Source organism: Heliangelus exortis, chromosome 1 (assembly GCF_036169615.1).
Source record: "Heliangelus exortis chromosome 1, bHelExo1.hap1, whole genome shotgun sequence".
Classification (NCBI taxonomy): Eukaryota; Metazoa; Chordata; class Aves; order Apodiformes; family Trochilidae; genus Heliangelus; species Heliangelus exortis.
In genome coordinates this window covers 62,478,175-62,503,962 of record NC_092422.1, presented here as the reverse complement: position 1 = coordinate 62,503,962, position 25,788 = coordinate 62,478,175, and the positions used below count along the sequence as shown (strand labels likewise).

The window sequence follows — 25,788 nt, the reverse complement described above, 5'->3', positions numbered from 1 at the left end:
AACCGTGCGGGTCGGAGAATTTTAGTAGCCTGAGGAACATTAAGTCCACATTCAAAAGCTTTTTTATTTTTTAAATAATTTTTTCCAGTACTTTGCACAGATCTTTGTGAGAGACACCTCACACTACCACAATTCATATCATACAGAGGAATGAGCATAATCCTACAGGCTAAAACTTACTGTCACTTCATGGAAAATATGTTGGCTATTGTGAAATTAATTTGGAGGCTCTGCTAAAGTTGGATAATAATGTATCTCTAAATGCTTCTTCGTGGTGGCTGAGGAAGTGACCAGGGGTGACTGGGTGCAGGCCACATTTACTAATTCTCCTCCCTAGCTTTGAGACTCTAAAAATACTTCAAAAAATGAAATGAATGCACTCGAACTCCATGAAGCTGTGCATGGAAGAAGGGGTGTATGTTCTTAGTATGGTTTTCTTTCTCTACCTAGATGTAACGTGCCCTAGAAAAGTGTTTGGTTTTCATTTCTGGAGAATTCCACATTACAGAGATCCAAACACTTTCACAAATAGAACTCTTGCACATAGTTGTTCCAGCCAACCTAGCTATTCACTGGAACATATAGCTGTAGGGTGACTCTCCACCAACAGAGCTGAATTAACTACCCCAGCTGACAATTTGCCTCAATTTATGGTGATGGTCCAGTTCAGTCTTTGCAGCGAAAATGAAATTACCCTGCAATTGCTGTTTGTTTACCATAGAAACCAAGATAACAGAATCCAGAATAATATTGTGGATTTTTTACAAATAACCATTTTACTTTCTTGTGTTTAAATTTCCTTTGAAGGCTTTCATCTCTATCACAAGTTGCCCTCAATAGTGCCTGAAAGCTGTCTTCTCATTCTGGTTGGATTGCTTCTTGGTGGGATTATATTTGGAGCAGAGGAGAAGTCCCCACCTGTAATGAACAGTGATGTTTTTTTCTTGTATCTTTTACCACCCATTGTACTCGATGCTGGATATTTTATGCCAACTCGTCTTTTCTTTGAGAACTTTGGTACCATATTCTGGTATGCTGTGGTGGGCACACTGTGGAATGCCATCGGCATTGGAATTTCACTTTATGGAATTTGCCAAATCAGTGCATTTGGTTTGACTGATATCACCTTGCTGCAGAATTTGCTCTTTGGCAGCCTCATTTCAGCCGTGGACCCTGTGGCAGTGTTAGCTGTTTTTGAAAATATTCATGTCAATGAGCAGCTTTACATCCTGGTGTTTGGAGAGTCTTTGCTGAATGATGCCATAACTGTGGTAAGTTACTTGATAAATGATTAGTTGATAACAAAGATAAGTAATTGTTTGCATGCCACTCCATTGTAATGTATCACTTTGTATCTGCTTATTACAGTTTGTGAATTGATGGTAGTCAAGGTGTGATAATGTGCTTGTGTAATTCTTTAAACTTGAGATTTAGAAACTGTGCTGCACCAGAGTAATATTTGCTGCAGAGATTTTGCTACCTAATCTCTTTAGTTTCTGTATCATTGTATTTTGTTACTTTTCTCGTCTGAAACAGGAAGTTTTCCTCACCTACAAAATATGTCACTGGACAGGAGAAGGAAAAGAGCCAGCGTGGGGTATCCCAGTATGTCCACAGGGAGAATGGGCAAATCACTGAGATTGCAGAGAACTCACTTGATGTGCATGTGCCTTGTGCACATGCTCATGCAGTTGGAGCTCCCCTGGGACTACAAATATATTTCTCCCAGGCTACAGGACTGACATTTGGAAGCAGTAATTTCTAATCATTAACTAGCTGAACTTAGTTTGTGGTACTGACCCAAGGACAGCAATCTGCAAATTCCATTAACACCTGTAACGCCCCTCATGTGTACCTGATGACACCATGTCTGGGACATTATTCCAGTTTATCCATGTCTTACTTGAAATCCTGCCCGTGCCAGCTATGTCCTGGCATGTTTTCTGCTTTGTGAGACACGAAGGTCCAGTTTTTCATATGCCAGAAGGATAAGAAAGATTTATGAATCAAGTCTGCATCTTTTCTGTCTCTGTCACTGGTTTCTTATACCTGTCTCATTCTACACACGGTTGTCCTTAGGTTTTCCTCTTTTCTAGGACTTTGCCTCATCTACTTAATATATGTATATCTCCTTTAATCTGAGCCTTGACCAGCTCTTCTGTGCCCATGGGAGTACTCGTTTTGGGGTTTTTGGTTTTTTTGTTTTTTTTTTTCCTATTTATGCTTTATATGATCTTTACTTGACCTTTTGCTATCTAGCCAGCTGAATTGCATTTTCTCTTAGGGGGCTGCTTCAAAGCCTAACTTTTCTCATCAGCTTACATCAGAATCTGCCTGCCATCATTAAACTGGAACTTAAACCAGCGTTGAATAGATCTGGGTATAGATACTGAGTTTCAAAAGGTTTAACAGTTCAACCATGGCCATGTCTTTCTCTCTTCACTCTTAACAGCTACTTGTGCAGTAGAATTCTTTTCATACAGGTTTTTCTGGAGGGAAAAGATCTGGTTTTATGTTAAAGTGAAACTTCTTTTTGGTGTTTTTTTCTAACCAGAAGAACTTTTTCTGATCACAAAATCAATCACATTCTCTTGGATCAGCAGTTAATCCAGCCAGATTTGCTAGGAAAGCACTGCATCTCGATGGCAGAAGTATCCATGCGTGCTATTGCCCAATGGCAAATTTTTCCAAAACACCATTTTTATAAGCTCTGGCATAGCAATTTAATAACTGTGATGCATGCCTCTCCTGTAAACATCACCACTGCCTTCTTTAGAGGTAGTCTTTTCTCACGTTATGCATGCCTCTCCTATAGACATCATTACTGTCCTCTTTAGAGGTAATCCTTTCCCACGGCATCCCTGTCCAGGTGCCTTAACATAGGAGAGATACTCTGAGGAGCCATTAGGCCCAGCCCGGCATACACACTGCTCATACATATATTAATGAGGGAGACAAAAGAATTTAGAGTACTTTTGGTCTTACTTCCCAGCTATCGCTTAAAGCTAGCACTTGGCAGGAGATCAAGTGGTTTCCACATGCTAAGCATTGGTCTGCTAATGGTTGCTTGTTATGATTTTGCACACCTGCAATCATGTGATTAGTCTTAAAATGTGACCCAGGCCCTCAACGTAGTTTCCTCATAGGGTGCCCTTAGACGACCTCTCCTGCTCTGCCCATAGCAGTGGTGTCAGACCACAGAGTCACAAAATGTTAGGGGTTGGAAGGGACCTCGAAAGATCATCAAGTCCAGCCCCCCCCTGCCAGAGCAGGATCACCTGGGTCACATAGGAAAGCATCCAAAGTGGTTTTGAATGTCTCCAGAGAAGGAGGGACTCCAAAACCACTATCCATTATTGTGTCCTTCTTTCTTTTTGCTTCATGTACTTGGCATAGCTGGCCAGCTATAATGATGACTGTGAGCTTGGAGCAAGGGAGAAGTTGTGGGATTGCTTGGAACTACAGCCTTGCACCCCACAGCCTTATGCCATCTGGCTGTCGCTGCCTCTCTCTCTGGGCTGCTGCTGGGGTTACACAGCTACCTGCTCAAAGGAGAAAATGTTTTGTAAATACTCTCTCATCCTCTGCCCTTGTTGTGCTCCTGGCAGAGCTGATAAAACCAGCTAGCAGGCAGAGCTCAGCACCTTCCAGCTTTCAGCTGCTGGAGCCCTTGTGTCCCACCTACCCTGGCAGGTGCCTCTAGTGGGATGTGGGGACAAAGCAGGAGGGAAGTTGAAGGCAGGCTGGCAATCTGCAGAAGCTACCTAATTCCTACAGCTGCTGCTGCAGTGGGAAAAAACCAGGGACTACAGAGATGGGCAGTGCAGAGCAGTGCAGTGCTTTAGTAAGGATGCTTTCTAAATACTTCGAGCCCTTTTGCTTGCTGTCCTGCCTGGACTGCCTGTCTGCTCCTAATAGAAGCTTTTGTTAGGATATCAGTGTCATCTATGCTTCCCCTTTCCAGGCACTGTGCTACCACACCTTCATTTTAGGTACAAAACAAGGTGTGCTTTCTCAGGAGTCTGAGCTTTGCTGCATTTCTCAGATGGTCTTTCATGCCTGATAGTTTTTGTGATATGCCCATGAATTTGGATGATATTTTGCCCCGCTGATGGAATTTTTAAAGTTGAATTTGGCTGAGGACGGTTGTTTGCCAGTTGGCTTCTTGTTCAGAGTTGCTGCTTTGCTAGCACAGTGATATTAAATGGCAAGAACACAGATGAAGCAGACTGTTAGCAGTTCAAATTCCAATTCTGGGATTAAAATCACAAAGAAGGAGCCAGTGTCATTACAATAATATTATTCCCCTGTTAGAAACCATTACAGCAGTGCTCTGTATTCTGCCTCTGCTGAAAACATTAGAGTGCTTTAATTTCAGAATTAAAAACTTGTAACTGAGAACAGATGAAAATAAGTGATTAGTATCCAGGAGGATCTGACATACTCTGAGACAAGATTAAAAGTGATAGTTCACTAATATTCCTTGGTGTAACCTTCAGCAAGTTCATCTAAAGGATGCTGAGTACATGAAAATCCTGAACTTGTAAAAAACCCTGTTCTCATACCAAATGACCAGAGTTAAAGTTGTTTAACTCACCTGAACTTTTAGAGGGATCTGTAAAACTGAAGTGTTGCAGAATAAAAGGAAAGTCAACCTGATTTTGATCACTTTTATAGCAATGTAAATAAAGAACAGTAGGAATGAGATTAAAATCATGTTCATGACATTCCACAGTTCTAGCTGCTGTTTCTACCATGACGGTCTGGTTTTGACCTGAGGTACAAAGGAGGTACAAACATTGCTTTTTTTCTTTCAAATAACTGATGCCAACAGACTTGGAGATTTATGGGGATGTCTACATGTGGAAACAACAGGCTTCATCCTGTCTGCAGGGTGAATACTTTGCTGTGAGGATGAGGTGGTTGTTCTTGGAAAGGCTATTGCTTGAGTAGATCAAAGTTGCTTGCTTCTTTACAAGCAGCTGTCAGTGGCCTGACTTTGGAGATTTGCCTTAAATATATTTATATACTTATTTTTTCAAATATAAAAAGGGCTATTTAACACTCTAATTAAAGAGAATAATAACCTTCCCTAATAGATAACAAGGGAGCATTCTGCAAGGTCAAATTCTGTAGGTGTTTTGAAGAATAACTCAACTTGGGGTAGTCCCCAGTTTCAAGAGGTGACTCAGGGAAATCCGTCTCCTTACAAACAACACAAATCAGCAGTATTTTTTCTTCAGTCTGTGATTCATGGAGTACTGAGTGTCTACAGACACCTACTTATTTTAGAGTGACCAGCAAAGACACCCTTCTCATCAATAGGTTTAATTCTGGTGTATTTCTCTTCATGCAGACCCGTAAGGTCTGCAAATCAAAACAGGCAGAAAACTATGACATTCCTTTCCTGTCCTACACAGGGCATAGGAACAGGGAGCAGGCCAATAAGACTGGAAGTCTGAATCAGAGTAGCCAGATGGTGGGGTTTGTCCAGGTGAAAAAGGACACTTTAGCCAAGTGGACTCATCCTGAGGGCTTCACTGTTATCAAACTATTAGTTCATGCTCCTGCTCTTGTCCTGTTCATTGTTTTGCAGTGACAATTACTGGTGACCATGCTAGGTTTAATTTAATCTTTTTTTCCTGCTTGCTCTGGAATATATTGGTTTTCTTTTCTTTGTCAGTTTTTTCCTTTTCCTTAGTCCAAAGGACCCATAGTAGTCCATATCTTTGTGTTAGTTTCTAGTGTGAACTTCTACCTCTGTAAGACTTATCAAATTTTGGCCAAGAAAAGCTGAACAACTTACTTTCTGTCATGTGAGAGAGAACAAGACTGCCAGCATGACAAATCCCTCCCAGTCACTGTGCAAACACCTACATTTTTGGCGCAATGCAAGTGCTGATAAAATATTATTCTCTCAAACAGCATTTCTGTTAGAGGAACCTGTTTGGTTTACTATTGAATCTAGAAAGAAAACAAGGGTTTAACTGCTCCAAACTGAACAAGATGATTCATCAGGTGATTACTATGATTGTGGCACCTTAGCTTGTGAACCCACAGCACAGAGGTGTAGGTGCCTATGACCAGGTTATGATCTGCACAAGGGGACTATGTAGCCCATGGGGTATCCCATGGCTGGGAGTGTATGTGCAGCAGTAGGCAATCCTTAAATCTCCCAAGTAAGTCTGCAAATGGATAGACCCTTTAAGGTTTCTTTAAGAATAACTAATTCCATTTTTGCCTGGTTTGTAGTGAGCAACATACTGGATAATAGAGATAAGTGGACTTCACATCGTTCTGTTTCCTATGTAAAACAAAAAGGCTCTCTGGCTAAAAAAAGGGGATAATCCCACTGGCCCAGTTTGTTGTGGAGGATGATTACAAACACTTTGAAAAATAAACTGAGCAAACACACACTAACAGAGCTATTAATGGGAATTAATCCAAATTTCTAGAAATTACCTAAGGTTTGAAACATCTTTAAACCATTGCATTCTTAATGTTGCATTAGTCAGAGAAAGAGCACTCCATGGATTCTATGTTTCTTGTACTTTTTGGAGCAGTCACTGTCCATCCTGTCTCCTCTGTGTCCCACCCTGTGCCAGATGAATTTATGATCTAATTCAGTACTGCAGCTTTTGGTGTCTTATGTAGATTAAACACATTTGAAAATAGACTGATTTTTCACTGGTTATGAAGCTGTATTTTTTCCTCCTGTTTTTTCCATTTCTTTTACTCAGGGGAAAATCTGAAATGGCCTTTTGTGGGGAAACTCTAAGCTCTGCAATGAAATGAAATTAAGGAAAGATTAGCTCCTGGTCTGCAGAATGACATGGGTTAAAAGTCCCATTTGCAAAAGTGGGAATAATGATATTTACTCATCTTTGTATCTCTCCCTGGTATTTCTGGAATACAAGTAATATGCCAGAGTTAAACAACAGCATACCTCACCAGTGTGTTGAAGGTAGATAGAGAAATTACAAGTTCAGCACTGAAGCAGAGGGACATAATGACACAAAGAGAAATTAAGAGTTCAGAAACATAATGTGCTTTCTTTTTCCTCATAGGTCCTGTACAATTTGTTCAAGTCTTTCTGCCAGATGCGCACAATTAAGGTTATTGACATATTCGCTGGGATTGCTAACTTCTTTATAGTGGGGATCGGTGGAGTATTGATTGGAATCCTTTTGGGATTTGTAGCAGCCTTTACCACCCGTTTCACCCATAAAATCCGAGTGATTGAGCCACTCTTTGTCTTCCTGTACAGTTACTTGTCATACATAACAGCTGAAATGTTTCATCTCTCGGGCATCATGGCGTAAGTACTCCAAACTTCAGTAATAATAGCACCCAAGTAAGAAATGCCAAAGGAAATTGCAGAGAGGACCATATTTGGAAAACTTGGCCATCTGGCATCCTTCCACCGTGCATGGCAGTGATGCTGGCTTGAGGGTTTCCGACCTCTCCCCTCCCGCTTCCGTCCCATGTGCTCAGCTTGCCACCACACCAGCTGTGTCACTAAAACTGTTCACGGCATCACACCATAGACCAAACGTATCTTTGAAATGTTCCAAGTTAAAAATAATCCCTTGTATTTTCAGTGGGGTTATTTTTAACTCAGAGCAGTTTGGTGACCTGTGTCCTCATGTGACCCCACAGATAAGGGCATGACTGAGGGGTGGCCCGCAGGGATGTGGGAGCTGTGGTGGCTGGGAGGGAGTGAGAGTGGTAGCTGGGAACTTTAGGAGCCAGCTTCACTTCTGATGCCAATATATTATGAAACTACATCTTACACTTCATGTCATGGGGAGCAGCCAGTTGGTACCAGTCAATGAAGACAATGTATACATCATTAAGGCAAACTCCTCGCAAGCACAGTAAGGATTGGGCAAATGAAAAATGTGAAGAATCTAGTCCTGTGGTGATATAATGCTTTTGTTTAGTATCTTGATACATGTGTCTCTGTGTTATAATGCTCTCTGTACACAACATTATGTATGAAATAATATTATTCTTCCCAGTTTCAGCAGATAAAAATATTTTCACTCCTGGTTTTTCATTCCTGGGCTTCAGTAAAGAGAGGGCACAGCCTGTCACTTTATGTTGTTTATGCTGTTACAATCTCAACTTTAGAAAGAGCTTTTATGACATTTGATATACTTAAACAGTTTGCTCTTGTTCCAAGTAATATTTCTAAAGGCCAACCTTCTTTAATGACTTCGTATTGTTCTAGTGGCAAATGAGTCATTTGGGATTAGGAATGTACCTCTTTATGAAAGGTCAGATGCTATTTCTGAGTATCAATAATACTTGATAATACCTCATCTGATTATTGTCTTTTAGGAAACTGAAGATAGGTTTGGTATCACAGTCATACAAGTATAAGGTTTTCTGGGGCTGGGAAGCAGTTTACATGGAAACTTAGAGCTGGTGATTTCAGCAGTATAAAAAAATAGAAATATGCCATGAAACAGGAGGGGTTGGTACTTTAATGTAAGTAAAGAGCTCAAGATTATATGGATTTCTTTCTCTGATATGAGCCTAAATAAAGTAACATATGCATCCACTTTGACCGAGTTCATAAACGTGCCATCTCTTTCCCTAGCTTCTATTCATAGTGTTTGTGTGGTTTCTAGTTTCCTCCACTTCCTAAATCACATGTCCTTGACATCCTATGATCAAATACTTAGAGGGCTTCTAAACCAAAAACGTGTGGCTAAACCATACATGGAAAAAATGGTGGCAGTGTACATGAAAATACTGATTTGGACATGCTGCCCACAGGATGCAAGGGCAAGGCCATGGTGGGTCTGTGGGTGGGTCAGTGGACCCACCACATGGCAGTGCCTGCAACCAGCACACCAGGGATGCACGTGGCACTAAGAAAACTCTTTCCTTTTCATTCGTGACACTGTGCTCTGAGTGGCTGCAAAACAGTAGAGAAAACACAGAGTAATTTTTCCTTCTAACGGCACAACAGAAAATAAGTTAGCTTTAAAATACCTTGCATTGTGTCTTGACTGTAAATGGATGCTGTAACAGCCAAGGGTGCTGGATACCTGAGTAACACCCAGGAGGGTCAGGGGAGGTCAGGAAGGGTTCCCTCTCTGCAGCCTGGTAACATCTCAGATGTCAGGAGGTGTAAAGAGTGCCCCCTCCCAGCAGTGCTGCCCAGAGCCTTGAAGCTCCTGGAATCTCTGCAACCCCTTGGAGTAAATTTACCCCGTGCTTATCTCATTTCGCTGGGCTTTGAACTGCTGAAGGTATTTTGCTTTGTGTCACAGTGCAACATGCACTGGTGTTGAGTTCCTTGTTTTCTGCAGTGATTGACGCATGGCGTGGTTGCCTGGGTCTGGCTACAACGTCAGCCCCTTTGAGCATGCAGCTGGACCAGATGACCTTGGAGTGTTCCTTACAACCTGGGTTGTTTATGCATTATGTGATTCTGTGCCCATTTGTAGTTCAGCCATTTGTAGTTCAGCCTATAGGTGATAAAAGCCTCCTGTCCTTTTTTTTTTTTTTTTTTTCCCACCCATATCCACCTGAGTCTGTTGCCCCATTGAATCCCACTTCCTTCATAACCAGGTTTGTAAAGCTGCTCAGTGAGACCTTGTGGTTACACACTGTGCCCTACTTTAGGTTGAGGACATGAACAGGAACGTACAGTGTTACCAAATAAATAAGATACATACACAGAGTGCCTCATTTCTGTGCAAGCAGGAATTCACTGGCAGAGGAATAGAGGGGAATGAAAGGTGCTTGTCCCTCTTCTGATAAGTCTGTGTACTCATTCTTGCTTGGGACAAATTATTCTCGAAGCACCCATGTATAACCCAGGTTACCTAGCTGAAATGGTGAAGGGACTGAACCATGTCTCAGTAAGCTGCTGTAAAACAGTTCTCTATTGGAAGGAAAGAGCTTCTGCTGTAATCGGAGCCAGGCTTGAATCGGGACCACAGATGTAAAACCCACAGATGTGAATATGAACTTTTTTTGCTCGGTTCCATTCCTCTACAGTAATGCTGCATTTTCTGCTTACTAATTTCTCATACAGGCTGTGAAGCAGCAGAACTATTAATATCTGTGGGGTTTTCTGTTTTTGTTTTTGTTTTTTTTCCCCCACAGTGAGTTAGCAGGCTGAAAGGAACAAACATTGAAACTACTGTAAATTTAGTAGGTCAAGGAAACTTGAGGATTGAACCCAGTAGCCAAGTTTATTGCAGTCATGACAGAAGCTGTACTGTTTGTACTGCAGGACTTTTTTTCTTCAGAAGCACAGAAGGTTGCAAGTTAATTGCAATTAACTGGTTTTTAACCCTCCCCTTCTTGACTGAGGCAACTACCTCAAGTGACAGAAGTGGAAGCCAGAAGTAATGTGTGTATACTAAGTAATAATATAAGAAGTAATGCGTGGATAAGAAGAGCAAAATAAAATACACTTATGCTTTTGCATAGATTATGGCAACAGTAAAAATTTATTTTGGGAAGATCATATTATAGTAATGTATGGGAATCTTGCATATTTAAAGGAATGCATTTTATATTAAATTCTAACACTATATTACAATAGCATTTCCAATTCAAAGAGACTTAACAAGATTTTTTTCTACTGTAGAGTACTCTGAAAAGATACCAGATTCATGAAATGAGCAGTGATTAGTTGTGGAATACCTGAAGAGTAACAAATAATGGGCAGCATGCATTACTTGTTTTACTGGTGAACCAACTCATCAATTAACTGACACTAATTGAATAAATGCAAAATGTAATTGAAAAGAATAATTTACATGTGAATGTTGTCCCTTTAAATTCTAGTGGTTAAGCATGGTAGGTGTTTTAAGTTACATCTTGCAAATATCCTGATTAATCTGGTGTCAGATTGTTATCTGACATCTATTTACAATGTTTCCATTACCTTAGGATCCAAAAAGAAACCATAGCCAGGGCATGATTCCCCACTTCCCAGGCTGCAGGACTTTTCTAAATTACTATAATAATGAAAAATATTTATTTTAAGAAGGTAATAAATAGTACTGAGTGCTTTGTTCTGTCATTGGGGCAGATCTCACAGCCTTAATGCTTCAGGCAGTAAGCTGCAGCTCTGAGATTCTGAAACGACAGCAGGTCTGGAAATGGCTGTTTTGCAACCTTCTCAGTGCTTTCTTGCTATGCTGCATTTTCTGCCCTTGCCCTTGCCAGCTCCACTGTGTGCACAAGTGGTTGGAGGGAGCTGGGATGCCTCTGATTTTTCATACTTATACATACAATCTGTGCATGCACAGGAGGGCTGTCATGACACATGACATAACCCAAGATATTTGTAGGCCTGTCAGTGCAGCCTGTGACTTGTGAAAAGCTGTTTTGCTACGGAATATGAGCGTTCTGGAGAGTGAAAGTGTTAAGTGGATTTGAGACTCTTCTTTTACACTTCTGAGGTTGATCACCAGAACTATGTGCACATTGAAGAACCTAGGAATGCTGGACAGCTTCTGGGCTTGGGTGTATGTCCTGGTCAAGTCATCACTCCATGTCAGGACAAATCTACACAGGATCCTGCTTCTCTCCCACTGTTTTCCTGAGATATGAATGCTCATACATTTGTAGGGTCTGTGAGGGGCTTTATAGCAAGGTCCCATTCTGTGCAACTGTAAGATCAGAACAAGGAGAGCTATGAAGAGCATCAGTGGTCTGTCTGAATTGACAAAAATGCAGGACCTCTCTTGTCCCTAACACATGCTCAAACTAGAAACATCACCTAAGCCACTGAAGGGAGGAAGCATGCCTGCTTATGAAATCTTCATCATTTCTTCTGCAGCAGATGCCATATAGCCATGATGAGCTCTGCTTCCCAGACATCAGGCTGCCCTTGGGCCACAGAAGATCCTTCTGTTTCAGATCATAATGAAATCAGCTGACAGTGAGGAGAGAGCTAACAATTATGTCAGTAACTAAATGCACAGGGGGGGCTGGGATAGTTTATTCAGGTTTTCCTTCTTCTTTATCTGGGACTTGGCTTTGAGCTGGAACTAGTTTTTACATGGCAATTGCCTTTTTATTTTGTGCTGTCTAGATCTACTTCTCTGTCACCAAGTGCAGGTAGATGAAAATGCAAAGTAAAGGCCAGGTTAGGTGCACTATTCTCTCCATCTGTATTTGTAAGCCACTACCTGCCTCATTGGACTACACCTATCCCCACATCAGACCCTCTGCCCTGGTTTGTTGATTTTTTTTCACCCTGATGTGCCTGTCTGGGCTGTGTTGCTTGACAGATATTGGCATAGAACAGTGTGCCCTCTCCCAGTGTCCACGTGTCCTCCCAGATTCCATCCCTCAGAATTAAGGCTGCCCAGTCACTTAGGGGATGTGGATGTGTTGGTGGGGTCAAAGATCAACAACTATGTTTCAGATCTTGGCCATTGTCCTCCAAAGCAGGCCATGCTGGCTCCACATAAGAGGATGAAACTTTTTTTTTGGGCACAACTAACTTTAATTAACTGGGAGAAACATGTTCAGAGTCTGCCAGTGACTACAGCTGGTGCTATGGAAACCCTCTTGCAAAATGCTAAGGAGGTATACTATGCAGAGGTGGTTTTGAAGTTACTGCTGCTTCTGGAATTCCCCTTTCTGCTTTGCAAGATTTTTTAATCCCCCTCTTTCAGAAGAAAGAACCTAGATATGTGTTTCCATAAGGTCAATAAGATTTTTCTGAGCTCTCCTTCAGTCTGCCTTTCCCTTTACACTCATATTCAGGGACTTTTGAGTTGGTCAGAGATGGGACTCTTGACTTAGAGGGAGAATATGCTCAGCAGAAAGTAGGATCTCCATGAGACAAGTGAGAGTCTTCTTCAACCCTTTTCCAGAGAGAGTCTGGCAAACCTACCATCCTTCTTCATGAGAAAGAGCAGTGTGGAGATTTCAGAAGGAAGAGATAACCCCAAATAATTGTAAACGGAAAACCTGGTGGAACTGGGATAAATAATGGTGGGGCAAGTCTTCATGGGCTATATTTAGAAAGATAACATAAACACACATCACCCTCTCTGTTTAGGTTTTGTGTGCATGGTTTGATTGAGAACCCATACCCCTTGTGTGTATAATGTTTTGTTTTTAACTGGGATTACAGAGAAGCCATGCTTTTTTCCCCTAGATAATAGAACCTGGAGCAACAGCTACTTCATAACTCATCTTGCCTTGGTTGCCCACTCTAATAATTATTAGGCAATGACAAGACTGTGCTTCCCTACACTAAGGCACCACCTTGAGGTTATCCTCCAGCCAGCTCTGCTAACTATCCTTAACTATCCTAAACTTTGTAGCTGCGGGGTCATCAGCCATCCCCACACCATGGGCAACCATACTGAGCAAGTGAGGTACAGACAGGAATGTCATTCTTTGCACTTCCTGCTGATTAACTCTGTTTACTAATGCAGGCTCAGAGCAAGGACACTTGGGCATACTTAAAGTAAGCCTGTCGCAGCCAAGATGCCCATTTCAGCCATTTGTAGGGTCTTCATATGTGCAACAGCACAAGTGTCATTTCTGATTTTGTATTTCTCCTGTGGCTCCATGGTCAGCCCTGTGCACAGGCAAAGGAAGCAGAGTGATGGAGGATGGCAAATGGTCTGTAGCCTTGCAGTTTATTTTTGACTGCTGTCACTACTGATAAAGGATATGGTTTGGTGGGACAACTTCTGGTAGTGAAATCCTTCCCTAGTATGTGCAGTTGCCACCCTGTCTGATGTCCCTCAGCAGCAATAGAAGCAGCAATCCTGGTTTTCCAGGGCTGCCTCTCACTCTCCTCAGCTCCACCTCTTTCAGAAACACAGAATCTCAGTGACCATATGGATTAAGTATGTGACAAAACTCTCCCTATACTGATACCTTCTCAGAACACCCCCACTGTTGAAAAACAAAATCTTGTGCCCAGAAATTTAGGTACACCAAGTCTATAAATTTGAGGTTGATTATGGAATAAATTATGCTTTGTATTTAAAGAGGACTATGGCAAAATGAAACATATTCTGTAGAAATGAGGGAGGCTAAAAAAAAAAACAAACTACAACCCAAGCTAATAAAATACAGGGTAATGTTTGCCTTTCAGGATTACAGCTTGTGCCATGACCATGAATAAATACGTGGAGGAAAATGTTTCCCAAAAATCCTATACAACAATAAAGTATTTCATGAAGATGCTGAGCAGTGTCAGTGAGACTTTAATCTTCATCTTCATGGGAGTGTCTACTGTTGGGAAGAACCATGAGTGGAACTGGGCCTTCGTGAGCTTCACCCTCATTTTCTGTTTAATCTGGAGGGCACTGGGTAAGCAAGTCCACAATTACTTGTTAATATTCTTTGCAAGTGAAACTTTTTACCTGTCTTTAAGTAGAAAATGCCAAAATTTAGGCAGAGCCCCATCAGTTTGTACAACAGTCTTCTGACTTGTAACGTGTCCTAGATCTCAGGATCAGCTTCCACCTTTCCCCAAAATGGAACCCAGAAATCAATCTGGTCCTGATCCTGCCCATCTGAAGTCAGAGGCAGTCTGCTTGTTAATCAGAGTATGTGTATTTAAGTAAACATTTATTTACAAATAATAATTTTTTTACTGTAAAGAATTAGCAGTTGTAAAATAGATGTTGGGTTTGTTTGGCTTTTTAAATTTATGTTTACTGTGTTCATTTTCCCAGTCATTGGCATAAATAGCATCAAAACAAGAAACGCTGTAGCTGAAGTGTTGTTCAGGTATATATTGTGAAGGAAAAAATCCTGTAAAGAAACTGCTTGACCACTCCTGAGTTTGCTGTACTAGCTCTTTTTCTGTTACCTGAAGTGCAGGTTAGGCTTGTAGGTCATGGTTTCCTATGTAATGATTCAATCCCCTTGTGTATAGAGGTGCCTCATGCTTTGGTTTGCTTCTACGCTGCTACTTCCAGGTCCCAAATCTCCCTCCAGTACAGAAATCTGGACTATTTTCTCTCCTGCACCTGCAGTCCCACAATTAATACCTTATGCTAGAAAACAGCCAAGCATCCTGAGTGCCCTCCAGCTCCTGGCCCCATGCTTGCTCCCTTCATCTGCCTTTATACCTTTATTCCAGTCTGCCACATCCCTGTAGCCTTTCCCTTTAATACACCAGCATGCAATGGCATCTTCTCCCTCCATTCTCATTCCTGCATCCTTTAAAATAGAGTGGATAGGGTTTTGCAGGATTTAAAGCATATCTAGGTGGAGGTGATGAGTCAAAGTGTTCAAAAGAACCTCAAATACTATTAAGGAAATATTACAAATTTTGGTCTATACTGACAAAGAGAATTATTACTGTTCTAGAGTTGCAGAGTTTAGCAGATGGCTGTCTTGTAGAGATCAATTAGCTTCTTTGCATTCTAAATCCTGATGTGGTTATCTCATTAAATTTGTTTATAATGCTTCTTAGGCATTTTAAATTTTTCTTCCATGTTGTTTTCAAGCTGCTAAGTAACACTTAATTTATCTAAAAATATAAAGGTAAGAAACAAAGTGTTTTAAAACAAATATTAGCATTCTTGGGTGTTGCTATGTGATTTTAATTTTTATTTATTTTTTTCTCCTCTCTGTATTTCTGATTGTCTGGTTTTTTTCCCCCCAGGTGTTTTTGTTCTGACTCAGATCATTAATGTGTTCCGGACAATTCCTCTCACTTTTAAGGACCAATTCATTATTGCTTATGGAGGCCTCCGAGGAGCTATTTGCTTCTCACTTGTATTTCTGCTTCCTTCTACCGTGTTCCCCAGGAAGAAACTGTTCATCACTGCTGTCATTGTTGTGATATTCTTTACTGTTTTCATTCAGGTAATGCCTTTCCTCTTCTAGACTTCTTGTTTCTCAAGCAGGTTGTAATAAGCAGTAGGGAGAAAACCAGGTGTCCTAACTTAGTGAAGGAACATAACTGAAGGTACTCTACACAAATGTTAGGAAAAAAATGCTTTGCAGATCGCAGAGAAGTAGCAAAAGTATGCCAGATATTAAGTTCTTATGCTAACATATAAGTAGTGTTAAGTATTTAAGACCTAGTGAGGTTGGAGTAGGAGATAAAAGATAATCTGGGTACAGCCCCAGCACTAATGCCTTGTTAGGATATTTAAAGTTGTGTTTATATTACTCAGGAGTTTGGTGTTGGATATGGTGCCTGGTGAGCAGGGGAGGGAAGACACTGAGGGAACTGAAAATGAATTTTTTAAATCAGCCTTTTACATGTAAAAAGGTATCATGGGAAGTAGCAAGTGTCTGTGCTCATACTTGGAAAAGGGGAAAAGGTTGCTGGAACAATTGGGGGTTGGTTAGTTGACCTTGGCATGTAAACTGGGAAAAATTATTTTGAAGGAAAGTAAAATTTAAAATATGGAGATAAATGGAATGTGTTAGGAAATACAAAGTGATCTAAAAAAGGAAACCTAGTATCATTCATTGATATGGCAATTTATTTCCTGGAATAATCTCATCTAACTGGACTGTTGTAAAACCTTTGGTGAACACTTCTGCATAGGAGATATTATTATCTTAACTACTCATTAATCTGAGCTTTAGGTTGACATTAGGATAATTGTAAAGCAAATGATGAAGGAGTTGACAGTCTCTCCTATAAAGGGTAATAGAAGCAAATGGTTCCTTCAGTCAGAAAGGACCTCAGAGGGGTCTTTGATCCAACCCCATGCCCAAAGCAGGGCACCCTTCAAAGCTAGATCATGTTTCTCAGGAACATATCAAACTGAGTTCTGAATATCTCCATGGATGGAGATTCTCCAGCCTCTTTGGGCACCTGCTCTAGTGTTCAACAGCTCTAGTCAGAGAATAGGCTGATGAGATATTATTAATGGACTTCCTCAAGGATTGTTACTGTAGATGGTCTTGTTTAATATTCTTGTTACTGACCATGGCATGTGAACATAGTTTTTCAGTACTGATGTTTCTTGATCACAGACTTTGGAAGGTGTTTTCAGGGTGAGAGCAAGACAAGTGTATTGTGTAGAAAGAAAAGAGTAACTAAAGGTCAATATGGTAGAAACAGAATTAAATTGAACAGTAATAAGTGTGGACATATTCTTGATAAGACTTCATTACTTGGGATTTCTCTTTGAAACAGGAACTTTTCATTTGGGAAAAAAATAGGGAAAAAAACCATGGATGTTCTAGTTGATTACAGGGTGGACTTTAAGCCACTAGTGCAGTGAGGTAGAGAAGAAAGGCAAATCTGACCTGAGACAGGTATTTCCATCAGAGAATAAGGTAATGTCCTGCAGAGATCATGGGAATGGTAAGCCTGTTGTGTGGAAGGAGACAATGATGCCTTAGCCTTAGCAAACTGAAGAAGAGGGACTGTAATTACTGTTTATATCAGGGAGTGAACACCAGAGAAGGACTAACACTGTATAAACTAAAAAGACAAACGTTGGCATAAGAACAAAGTGGTACAATGTGACCGTGATGCAATTAAGAAAGCAGCTTTCTAATTATCAGAACAATGAGGTTCAGGATGAGTGTTCCAGTATGAGCAATGGGGCAAAGAAACCTAACTACTCTGAAGATAAAGCTTGGTTCATTTACAAAAAGAAATATGTGACCTGGTTGTCTAGGATAGTAGAGACTGATGTCAACATCATGAGAGGTTCATTCCTCTCCTCTGTGCCAGTGTGGCTGTACAAATAAACAAATTATGTCAATTCTTCCACAAATAATTGTTCAGAACTGTGCTATCATTCTGGGATAGCCAAAACTGTTTGTTCTTTCTGTAAGAATAGTCAGGCAAGGACATAGATTTGAGAAAAGTCTCAGTGTCACAGGTCTTGAATAGCAATTTTAGTGTTACTGTTGCCAAATCTTTTAAAAAAAAAAAAGATACTATGGACCGGGTAACTGATTTTCTCCTGGTGAGGTTTGTCAGGTTGCCCCTCTTGAACCTCTTAGCTTCCCTCTTCCTTAGTGGAGTCTGTGTACTGGCAAGTGCTTCATCACAAGAGTGAACACACTATTATTTTTGTGTCAGGCAGGATTTTGGGGTTAGGAAGGTGTAAAGGGTATCCAGAGCTAAAAAGGCCATTTTCATGCTTTGACAGAGATGGAAAAGATTGAAAGTCTTTGGTTTTTTTTCTTTATGTTTATGGAAAAAAACCCCAGGACTATTTGCCTTTTTTTGTTGTTGTTTCTTCTTCATAGGGAATAACAATTCGCCCACTGGTGGAGTTTCTTGATGTCAAAAGGTCAAATAAAAAGCAGCCTGCTGTCAGTGAAGAAATTTATAACAGGGTATGTTGCAACTTCAATGTCATATATGAAATCCTCATAAAAATATAATTTTTAGTGGCTTTCAGAAAGACAAGGATTCAGCATACAGTATTATAGAGAGACAGGCACTCAGGTTTATTTTTCATAGATGTTACAAGCCCAATAACTTTAAGGCTTATAGTTAAACTTTAGCAGTTACCAAAATTAGCCTTATTGTGTATCATTAGTTTGGAATCTTCACTTTCTTAATTGTTTACCTCTTGAGGAATATTAACTTTCTGTAGTTTGTCTCACATATGAGATACTTGTTATTTTAGAACTTGGCTACAATAGGAGACATTTGCCAATTTGATTACCTTACATTGCATTTGAGTAAGTCTATTTAAACAAATTCAGACTTCTCCTAAATACACTCTTAAGCTTACTAAATGCTCCAGTTGACAGACTTTTTATGGTTTTTTTTATTTGTATTTGGCATGTATATGTCTAGAATTATTGCAGTTTATTAGGCAAGCATATTCTTGAATATATTTCTCCTTAAAGCACACCTGTGGTGTGAAATTATAAAAATGAATAATAATAAGAGCTATATTCAGCAAAGAAGTCAACCTAGGCATCTAAAAGTCCTCCCTTTAGGAGCTTATCCTTTGGAGGCAGCTACCCGGACTGCCTGAGAATTTCAGAGCCCCCTACTTTTGTACTTGAATTAGGAGCAAATGAGCTGACTCTGGGGATCAAGTGAGATCTCAGCAGAACTGATTCACTCTTTCATAATTCATAATAGACTGAGGAAGAGTGTGTCTAATATTAGGTGCTCAGGATGCTTTGAGGTGAGTCTAGGCATCAGTCCTCTAAAATAGGATCCCAGGACATGATGCTGAGTATCTCAGCTCTGTCCAGTGCATCCTGAGGGACTGGTGCTTATATGGGGAGTTGCAACCTATTCAGACTGTCTCCTCTGCAAAGTCCTACCTGCTTCACTCTTGGGCCCAGGGAAGTCCCTGAAGAAGTCCCAGGTATAGCTCTGAGTGATTAAGGAACTAAAAGAAATTAAAATACAGGGCAAAAAGTTATATCCAGGTTCAGGCAGCAGGTGAGCAAAACTAATGTTGAGGAGATCAGCAACTAACGTGTCTTTTTGGGGCTGTGAGCTAAGGAAGCTCCAGAGGAATGAAACAGATTGTGGCTCTTAGTTTAGTTAGACTGCATTTTGTTGAACTGAAGCATTGCCTTGAATTCTGACTTGACTTTTATGTTTTGAAGTAAGTTTTAAACTAATAATATCTAAAGCAAGCCAAGTTATATCTATAAGTTTATGTAATGAAAAATCATTTCCCTTTTAGTTCTTTGATCACGTGAAGACTGGAATTGAAGATGTGTGTGGACACTGGGGTCACAACTTTTGGAGAGATAAGTAAGAATGTTACTTAAAACTTTTGTTATACAGGAGAGGCCAGACTGGTTCAGCAGCAACACACGAAGGCTGTTGAGTGTCAGATTTCATTTTCAGCACTTTGTTCTTGAAAGCAGATGGTTGTTTTTAGAAATTGTGGGTTACAAAGGGAATGGAGCAAAACAATGTCTTTTTACTAAACCACAAGCAAGTAGAACAAAATTCTCCAGCTGGCAAGAAAGACAGCCCTCTGATCTCAGGGTAAAAGACTGTACCTTCTGAGGGTGTGTGTCTTCTCCCTGTTTCTGACTGTTTCAGAGCATTTCCTGTGTGCCTGCTGAGCCTTTCAACCCATCTGTCTTTCCTCCTGCGAATTTTACATCTCTGTGATGTTAAGTGAAGGGTTGGTTCCCTATTTGATGGGAAACATACAAAAGCTTTGGGACTTTCTCTGGAAAGATCAAGACACGAGCTGCATGAGGTGTATGAGAGATTCTAATGGCAGGTAGCTCCAGTTCTTGCTGGTATTATTTAAGACTTAGTGTTGGTTAAGAAGATTACCACTGGCAATACCTGCATAATTCCTGTTTTCATTGTGGCTGCTGAATCATCACCATCACTGGTTTGGATCTAACTCCCTTTTCTCAGGAGCACAGTCTTCTACAGTGAAAACCTTGGCATTGCTCATCCACCTTCTAGTCACTGCTCCAACAAGAATTTGAGTGTTCTACAAAGGACTAGCACCAGCAGGAAAGGATGAGAAGAGCCCTCTCCAAATGACTGAGGGCATGACAGTGAGGACATTCTCCTCTCTGTATGGGGTACAACTTTCCTTTCCACAGCCTGCTTCCCCTCCAGGCTGTGTGAGGTCTTTACTTAACAGATTACAGACCACAGGAAGTCCCAGCTCTTCATGATCTTCAGAAACTTTTACTGAAACTCAAGAATAATTTCAGAATAGCCAGAAGGCAAAATATTTTCTAACAAATCATATCATGACAGCTGTAATCAATGTTTTTTTCACTAAGCATCCAAGAGGGTTGAAGTTGCTTTAGAGGAAGGGAAAGTTTCCAAAGTTTTACAAGAGTAGGTTAAAATTTCAAAGAAAAAGCAGTCGATGCAAATTTAGACCTTTTATTTGTTATTACAGTAAATATTTAATGTTCTCTTTGTCTAGATGAAAATGGAGAATTAAAAACAACATTGCCTAATAACACAGAATACCTAAAAGTTAAAATTTGCTGCTAGGGAGACTGTCCATTAACATATCAACTAAAACACTGGTGAAGACTATCTAGGTTACATGAAAACATACTAACATATAAAAAAGGATCAAGTTCATCTTCTTACTCAGCAGCAGGTTTTTAATACGAACAGAGACATCCCCAGGGAATAAAATCAAAACAATGCAAAACAATTGCATTAGCTACAGTATATTGGCTTTCCCTAACTGTGCACAGTACAAATTAACTGGTTGGGTTGGTTTGCCTCACATACAGGTTTAAAAAGTTTGATAATAAATACCTGCGAAGACTTCTAATCCGGGAGAACCAGCCCAAATCCAGCATTGTTTCTTTGTACAAGAAGCTGGAAATCAAACACGCCATTGAGATGGCAGAGAGTGGGATGATAAGCAAAGTCCCATCATCAGTGTCTCTCAGGTAAGCAAGCCATGCTAGCAAGGCCAAGCATTTTGGCTGGCTCACATAATTTATTTCACAGCCCAGTCTGTTGGCAGGATAAGCACTTTGACTTAGGACACTTTGTGTCCAAATGTCACCTGAACAGTGAGCGGATGTGAAACCAGAGCATGTTGCCTGCAGCTTGCACAGGGAAGCACTCAGTGAGCTGTGCTCATCCGGAGTGGGTAGTTTTACAAGGGCAGCTGCTTGCAGGAACATTGATTTGCCATGTAGGGCAGAGCTGGAGCTGAACCAGTGCCTGCCCATCTGCAGCAGATATCTGCGGGGGAAGCCTGAAGGGCATTTGGAATGTACCATAATCAAATTTACAGTTTAATGTAATTTATGTCAAATTTGGGGTCTGAGTTTTGAACCTTACCACTGACTCAAATGAGATCCACGTTTCATTCCAACATGTTTCACTTTCACCTGTTCCTCAGTTGCCTTGAAATGTTGTTTCCAACTCTAAAAAATTAAAACATTTTTCCTCCCCCTCTCTCTTTCCCCTACCTCCGTTTTTAAATCCTGCTACAGTGAATATCATGAAGGAAAGATAAAGCCACTTTCTCCCACTGAAATGGAAAACATGCGGGAAATATTAACAAAGAATCTCTACCAAATACGACATCGAGTAAGAATGAAGTTTTGTATACTTAAATATCCTACTTCTCTTTGAATATACTGATTACCTTCCTAAGATATCTTTGGGGTAGTTCATCTGCTGTACCATAGCGTAGTAATTCTATTGCCTATGAATCCATGTCCTATCATACGTACAGCAACATGGTCATACTACTTCATATAAATAGCTTACTTGATCTTATACTATTGATAAAGCTTAATGTTTGTTTTCATACCACCTGCAATATACTTAAAATTATTTTTAAAGGATCATAAGTGGAAATTCAGCCGAACACTTGTCCACTTGCATCAGTGTTTTGGTCACTTCATGATATCGGATTAGATTTCTCATTTGCCTCCGGTTGTGAAGTTGCTTGTATTAAGAGCAGAGGTGATGAGATGGAAAAATAGTGAAATAAAAGCAAAAGGACATTTCACATTTACCCTCCTGTAGCTAAGTAGTCTGTGTGCCTGAGCCCTTGGAAAACATTCAAAAATGAAGCAAGCTGCAGTTTGCTGGAAGTAAAAATGACTTCCCCCCAGGTGACTCACAGCTTTCAAATGTGTGTCCTCTACTGACATACTGACTGAGCTTGTATGATGTGGGGGTAAATGCTGTATTAAGCCAGATTTTTCCAATTTCTGTTTTATTGTAAATATCAGCAGGTTAAAAAACAAAACAAAGCACAAAGTAACCCCAAAGAAAATAGGTGCTTATGAAGCAGATGACTAAATTAGTGCTGGCAAAATCACTGTTCTTGTTCTTAATCATAGAATGGATTGGTTGGAAGGGGCCTTGAAGATCATCGAGTTACAACCCCCCTGCAATACAATTTTGCTCACAGGGATTTATGGTGTTTATTAAAACACTAAAGCAAAAAGACTATTTTGCACTGTTACGTGTAGTTCAGTGCATTTGGCATAATGCTTTACAGAGTGTGACCACTGCTTTTCTATTTCAGACAATGTCATACAACCGACACAGCCTGGCTGCAGATGCAAATGAAAAGCAGGCCAAGGAAATTCTGATCCGTCGTCGGCACAGCCTTAGGGAGAGCCTGAGGAAAACAAACAGCCTGTCAAGAGACAGACCGGTACTTGCTTTTTGGTTGCTTTATAGGAAGCAGTTCTTTGTAGCTCAATGTCACGGAGGAAGAAATCTTCAGAAATGCAGACAAAATAAATCCTGAATTTGGAAGACAACTGCACATACAGTGTCACGCTTAGTCAATGAATTGCACACATGAAATTTGTGTTGATCCCTTCAGCAAAGCTTCAGCCTTGTGCAGCATGATACGGGAGTGGGATCTGCTGCCATAATTTTATCTCAGAGGAGCTGAACAAGCTCTGCACAAAGTGTGCCTCTAAGAGATGGTCAGCATTCTCTATCAGTATTTGATGAAGCTTGAACGAACAAGGTCAAAAATGACTGAGATAAACAAACTGCTTACAGTATGCTCCAAAATATGGGACAGAGAACTTCTATTGAGTCAGTCAGAGTGAATTCTTAATTTGAAAAATGTTGTGGAGTCTTTAGTATTCATAAAATGTAATCAGGCCTTCAGGTTTTAACACAGAAAAGCAAAACCCCATCTATGAGAAATGCCATAGCATGATACTTGGCTCTCTGAGGCAATTCTGCAATACCTTCAGTGTAAACTTCAGACCATATTTGAATGGAACATACTGATTCAGCAGGGAAGCTGATGCCCCAAATTGTCTTCCCATTTTAAGCATCAGAGAAATTAACTATCCTATAAATAAGTATCTTCATGCTACAGGAATACTTAGAGACTGTCATCTCCATGACACAGTTGGTCATCCCAACCTTAGCTGTAATGATGTCTCTAATAAGTGCCAGTTGTCATTATAACCAAGACTACTGTGGTATGAACTGGGGTAATGTCTGTTCATCATTGATTTTTTTTCCTTTTAACCACAGTTACATATGTTGTCTTTGTCATACAAATAAATGATTTACTAGGTGGAATAATGAAGAGACACAGCAGGATCGAGACATTTTTGCAGCAGGGAGAGAAACAGGGTGCCTGACAGCTTTTCGAAATGTACAGACTGTAATTTAAAAAATAATTATCCTTGGATAAATATACCAGAGAGGGAAACATAGTGGTCTTGACCTGCACAATATCCAAAGGGAAAAAAAACTCTCATGGAAAATGAATTTCCTTTCAGATTTTCTTAGAGTATGCAACAATGAATGGTACAAGCAGAGGAGAGCTGGTAGACTGTAAAGGTTTTTAAAAATCTTTGTAAGAAATGTAAGAAAGGATGCCCTTGAGAAACTTCAATTTAAGAAAAAAAGCAACCTGTCCTGGAAAGTACTGCTCATCTTCCAGGACATATGAGGTATGCTCTGCTCCCAGGGCCTTTACAGCTTGATCTTGAGAAAACAAGGATTTTATGCCCTGAACTGGTAAATGATCATGCTGGTGCTAACTTCCCCATCAGCCTCAGTGTGACTAGTCAACTGTATAAAGTCATTTATATGTATAAAGCTCTGGCAGGATCAGAATACAGATTAGTTTTTGTTGCTGAGCTTCAGTCTCAACCTCATTTTTTGCAGCTGACTAATAAAAAGTTTCAAACTGGAGTTGCATGAAGTCATACCATGATTGCCTTGCTCAGGAACACTGGTACAGGTATGGTTAGAGAGCATACATTTATTAACTTTGATCTCAGAGGGCATATCACTAGGCTTTCCTTTGATTAAGCAGCTTGAGATTGCTCAGTCTTTACCTTAGTTAGCACAGACCTCACTCGACCAGCAATCAGCATTAACTTGAGTGTGTAGTAAAAAGTCACGTATTAGCTAATCCCAAACTACTCTCCAAGCCCTTTAGCTATGTTCAAGCCTCAGTTGAGTATCTTAACATACATTATGCAGGTACTTCAGTGTGCAGTAACTGAACTTTTTTTATATTTCTTTGCATGTAGGCTGCTGCAAATACAAAAAGATTCCTTTCACTTCCTAAAAACACTAAACTCCCAGAGAAACTACGAGTGAGAAATAAAACATCTTCCAAAGGTAATGAAAAGTTGTATACTCTCTTAATGTGCTGCACTTTGCCTCTGTAGTAAGAAAGTTTTTCCAGGGATGCTGTAGAGAAATCAGTATATAAGTTTTCAAATCGGTATTAAATGTTTTATGTGCACATGATTTCATTCTAGAGTTAACCTTCACAGCTAATTACTAGGCTTTGGATATTTAGCAGGGATCTTAGAGCATTAAAAGCGATGGGTCCTAAAGCAGGTATCAGAGTGCAGAGAAAAGCCCCAGCAAGCAGTCTTGTGGGGCTTTCTCAGTTCAGATGCTGTAGTAGGATACTCCTCCCAGCACAATTCCTCATGTGAGCAAGCAGCAGCTGAAACACTTCTGCACTAGAAACACTGACATGGCTCATGCTCCTTGCCCACGTTCCATAATGTCCAGATCTCACTCTTGGATTATGAGCCTCTCTGGTTTCTTTTCACTATGAGGTCAGGGTAGAGGACACTGTTCTGAGAACCAAACCAGAGAGTAGAAAGAGGACATGAGGTCTGGTTTATAGTTGTCATGAAGAACTTCCCAAAATGCTGTGGTTTACAACCAAAACTCCAACTATTTTTTTTTTGACCTAAATTCACAAATGTTTTATATTGGAGTTCTTGCATTATAACAAAAAAATAAAAAATCTTTTCGAGGGCAACCATGGGATGTGGAAATTTTGCCCAATTCTATGTATTACTTTTGATTATTACCAGTTGCCTTTCCATGCTTATATCATGTTCAAGAGCATTCGCTTTCATGACAAGCATCCATCAAGATCTCTTGCT

General features: G+C 40.3%; 1 protein-coding gene across 1 annotated transcript in view; it reads left to right on the top strand.

Moving 5' to 3' along the window:
• SLC9A2 (solute carrier family 9 member A2) overlaps nt 1–25,788 on the top strand; it is a 34,516-nt gene that overhangs the window by 4,976 nt on the left and 3,752 nt on the right. Inside the window, exons 2-11 of the mRNA XM_071744904.1 lie at nt 808–1,271; nt 7,068–7,318; nt 14,102–14,319; nt 15,626–15,828; nt 18,190–18,279; nt 19,602–19,672; nt 21,151–21,312; nt 21,868–21,964; nt 22,917–23,048; nt 24,910–25,000. Of these exons, the coding sequence (XP_071601005.1) occupies nt 808–1,271; nt 7,068–7,318; nt 14,102–14,319; nt 15,626–15,828; nt 18,190–18,279; nt 19,602–19,672; nt 21,151–21,312; nt 21,868–21,964; nt 22,917–23,048; nt 24,910–25,000 (1,779 nt within the window). The remainder of the gene's footprint in view (nt 1–807; nt 1,272–7,067; nt 7,319–14,101; nt 14,320–15,625; nt 15,829–18,189; nt 18,280–19,601; nt 19,673–21,150; nt 21,313–21,867; nt 21,965–22,916; nt 23,049–24,909; nt 25,001–25,788) is intronic.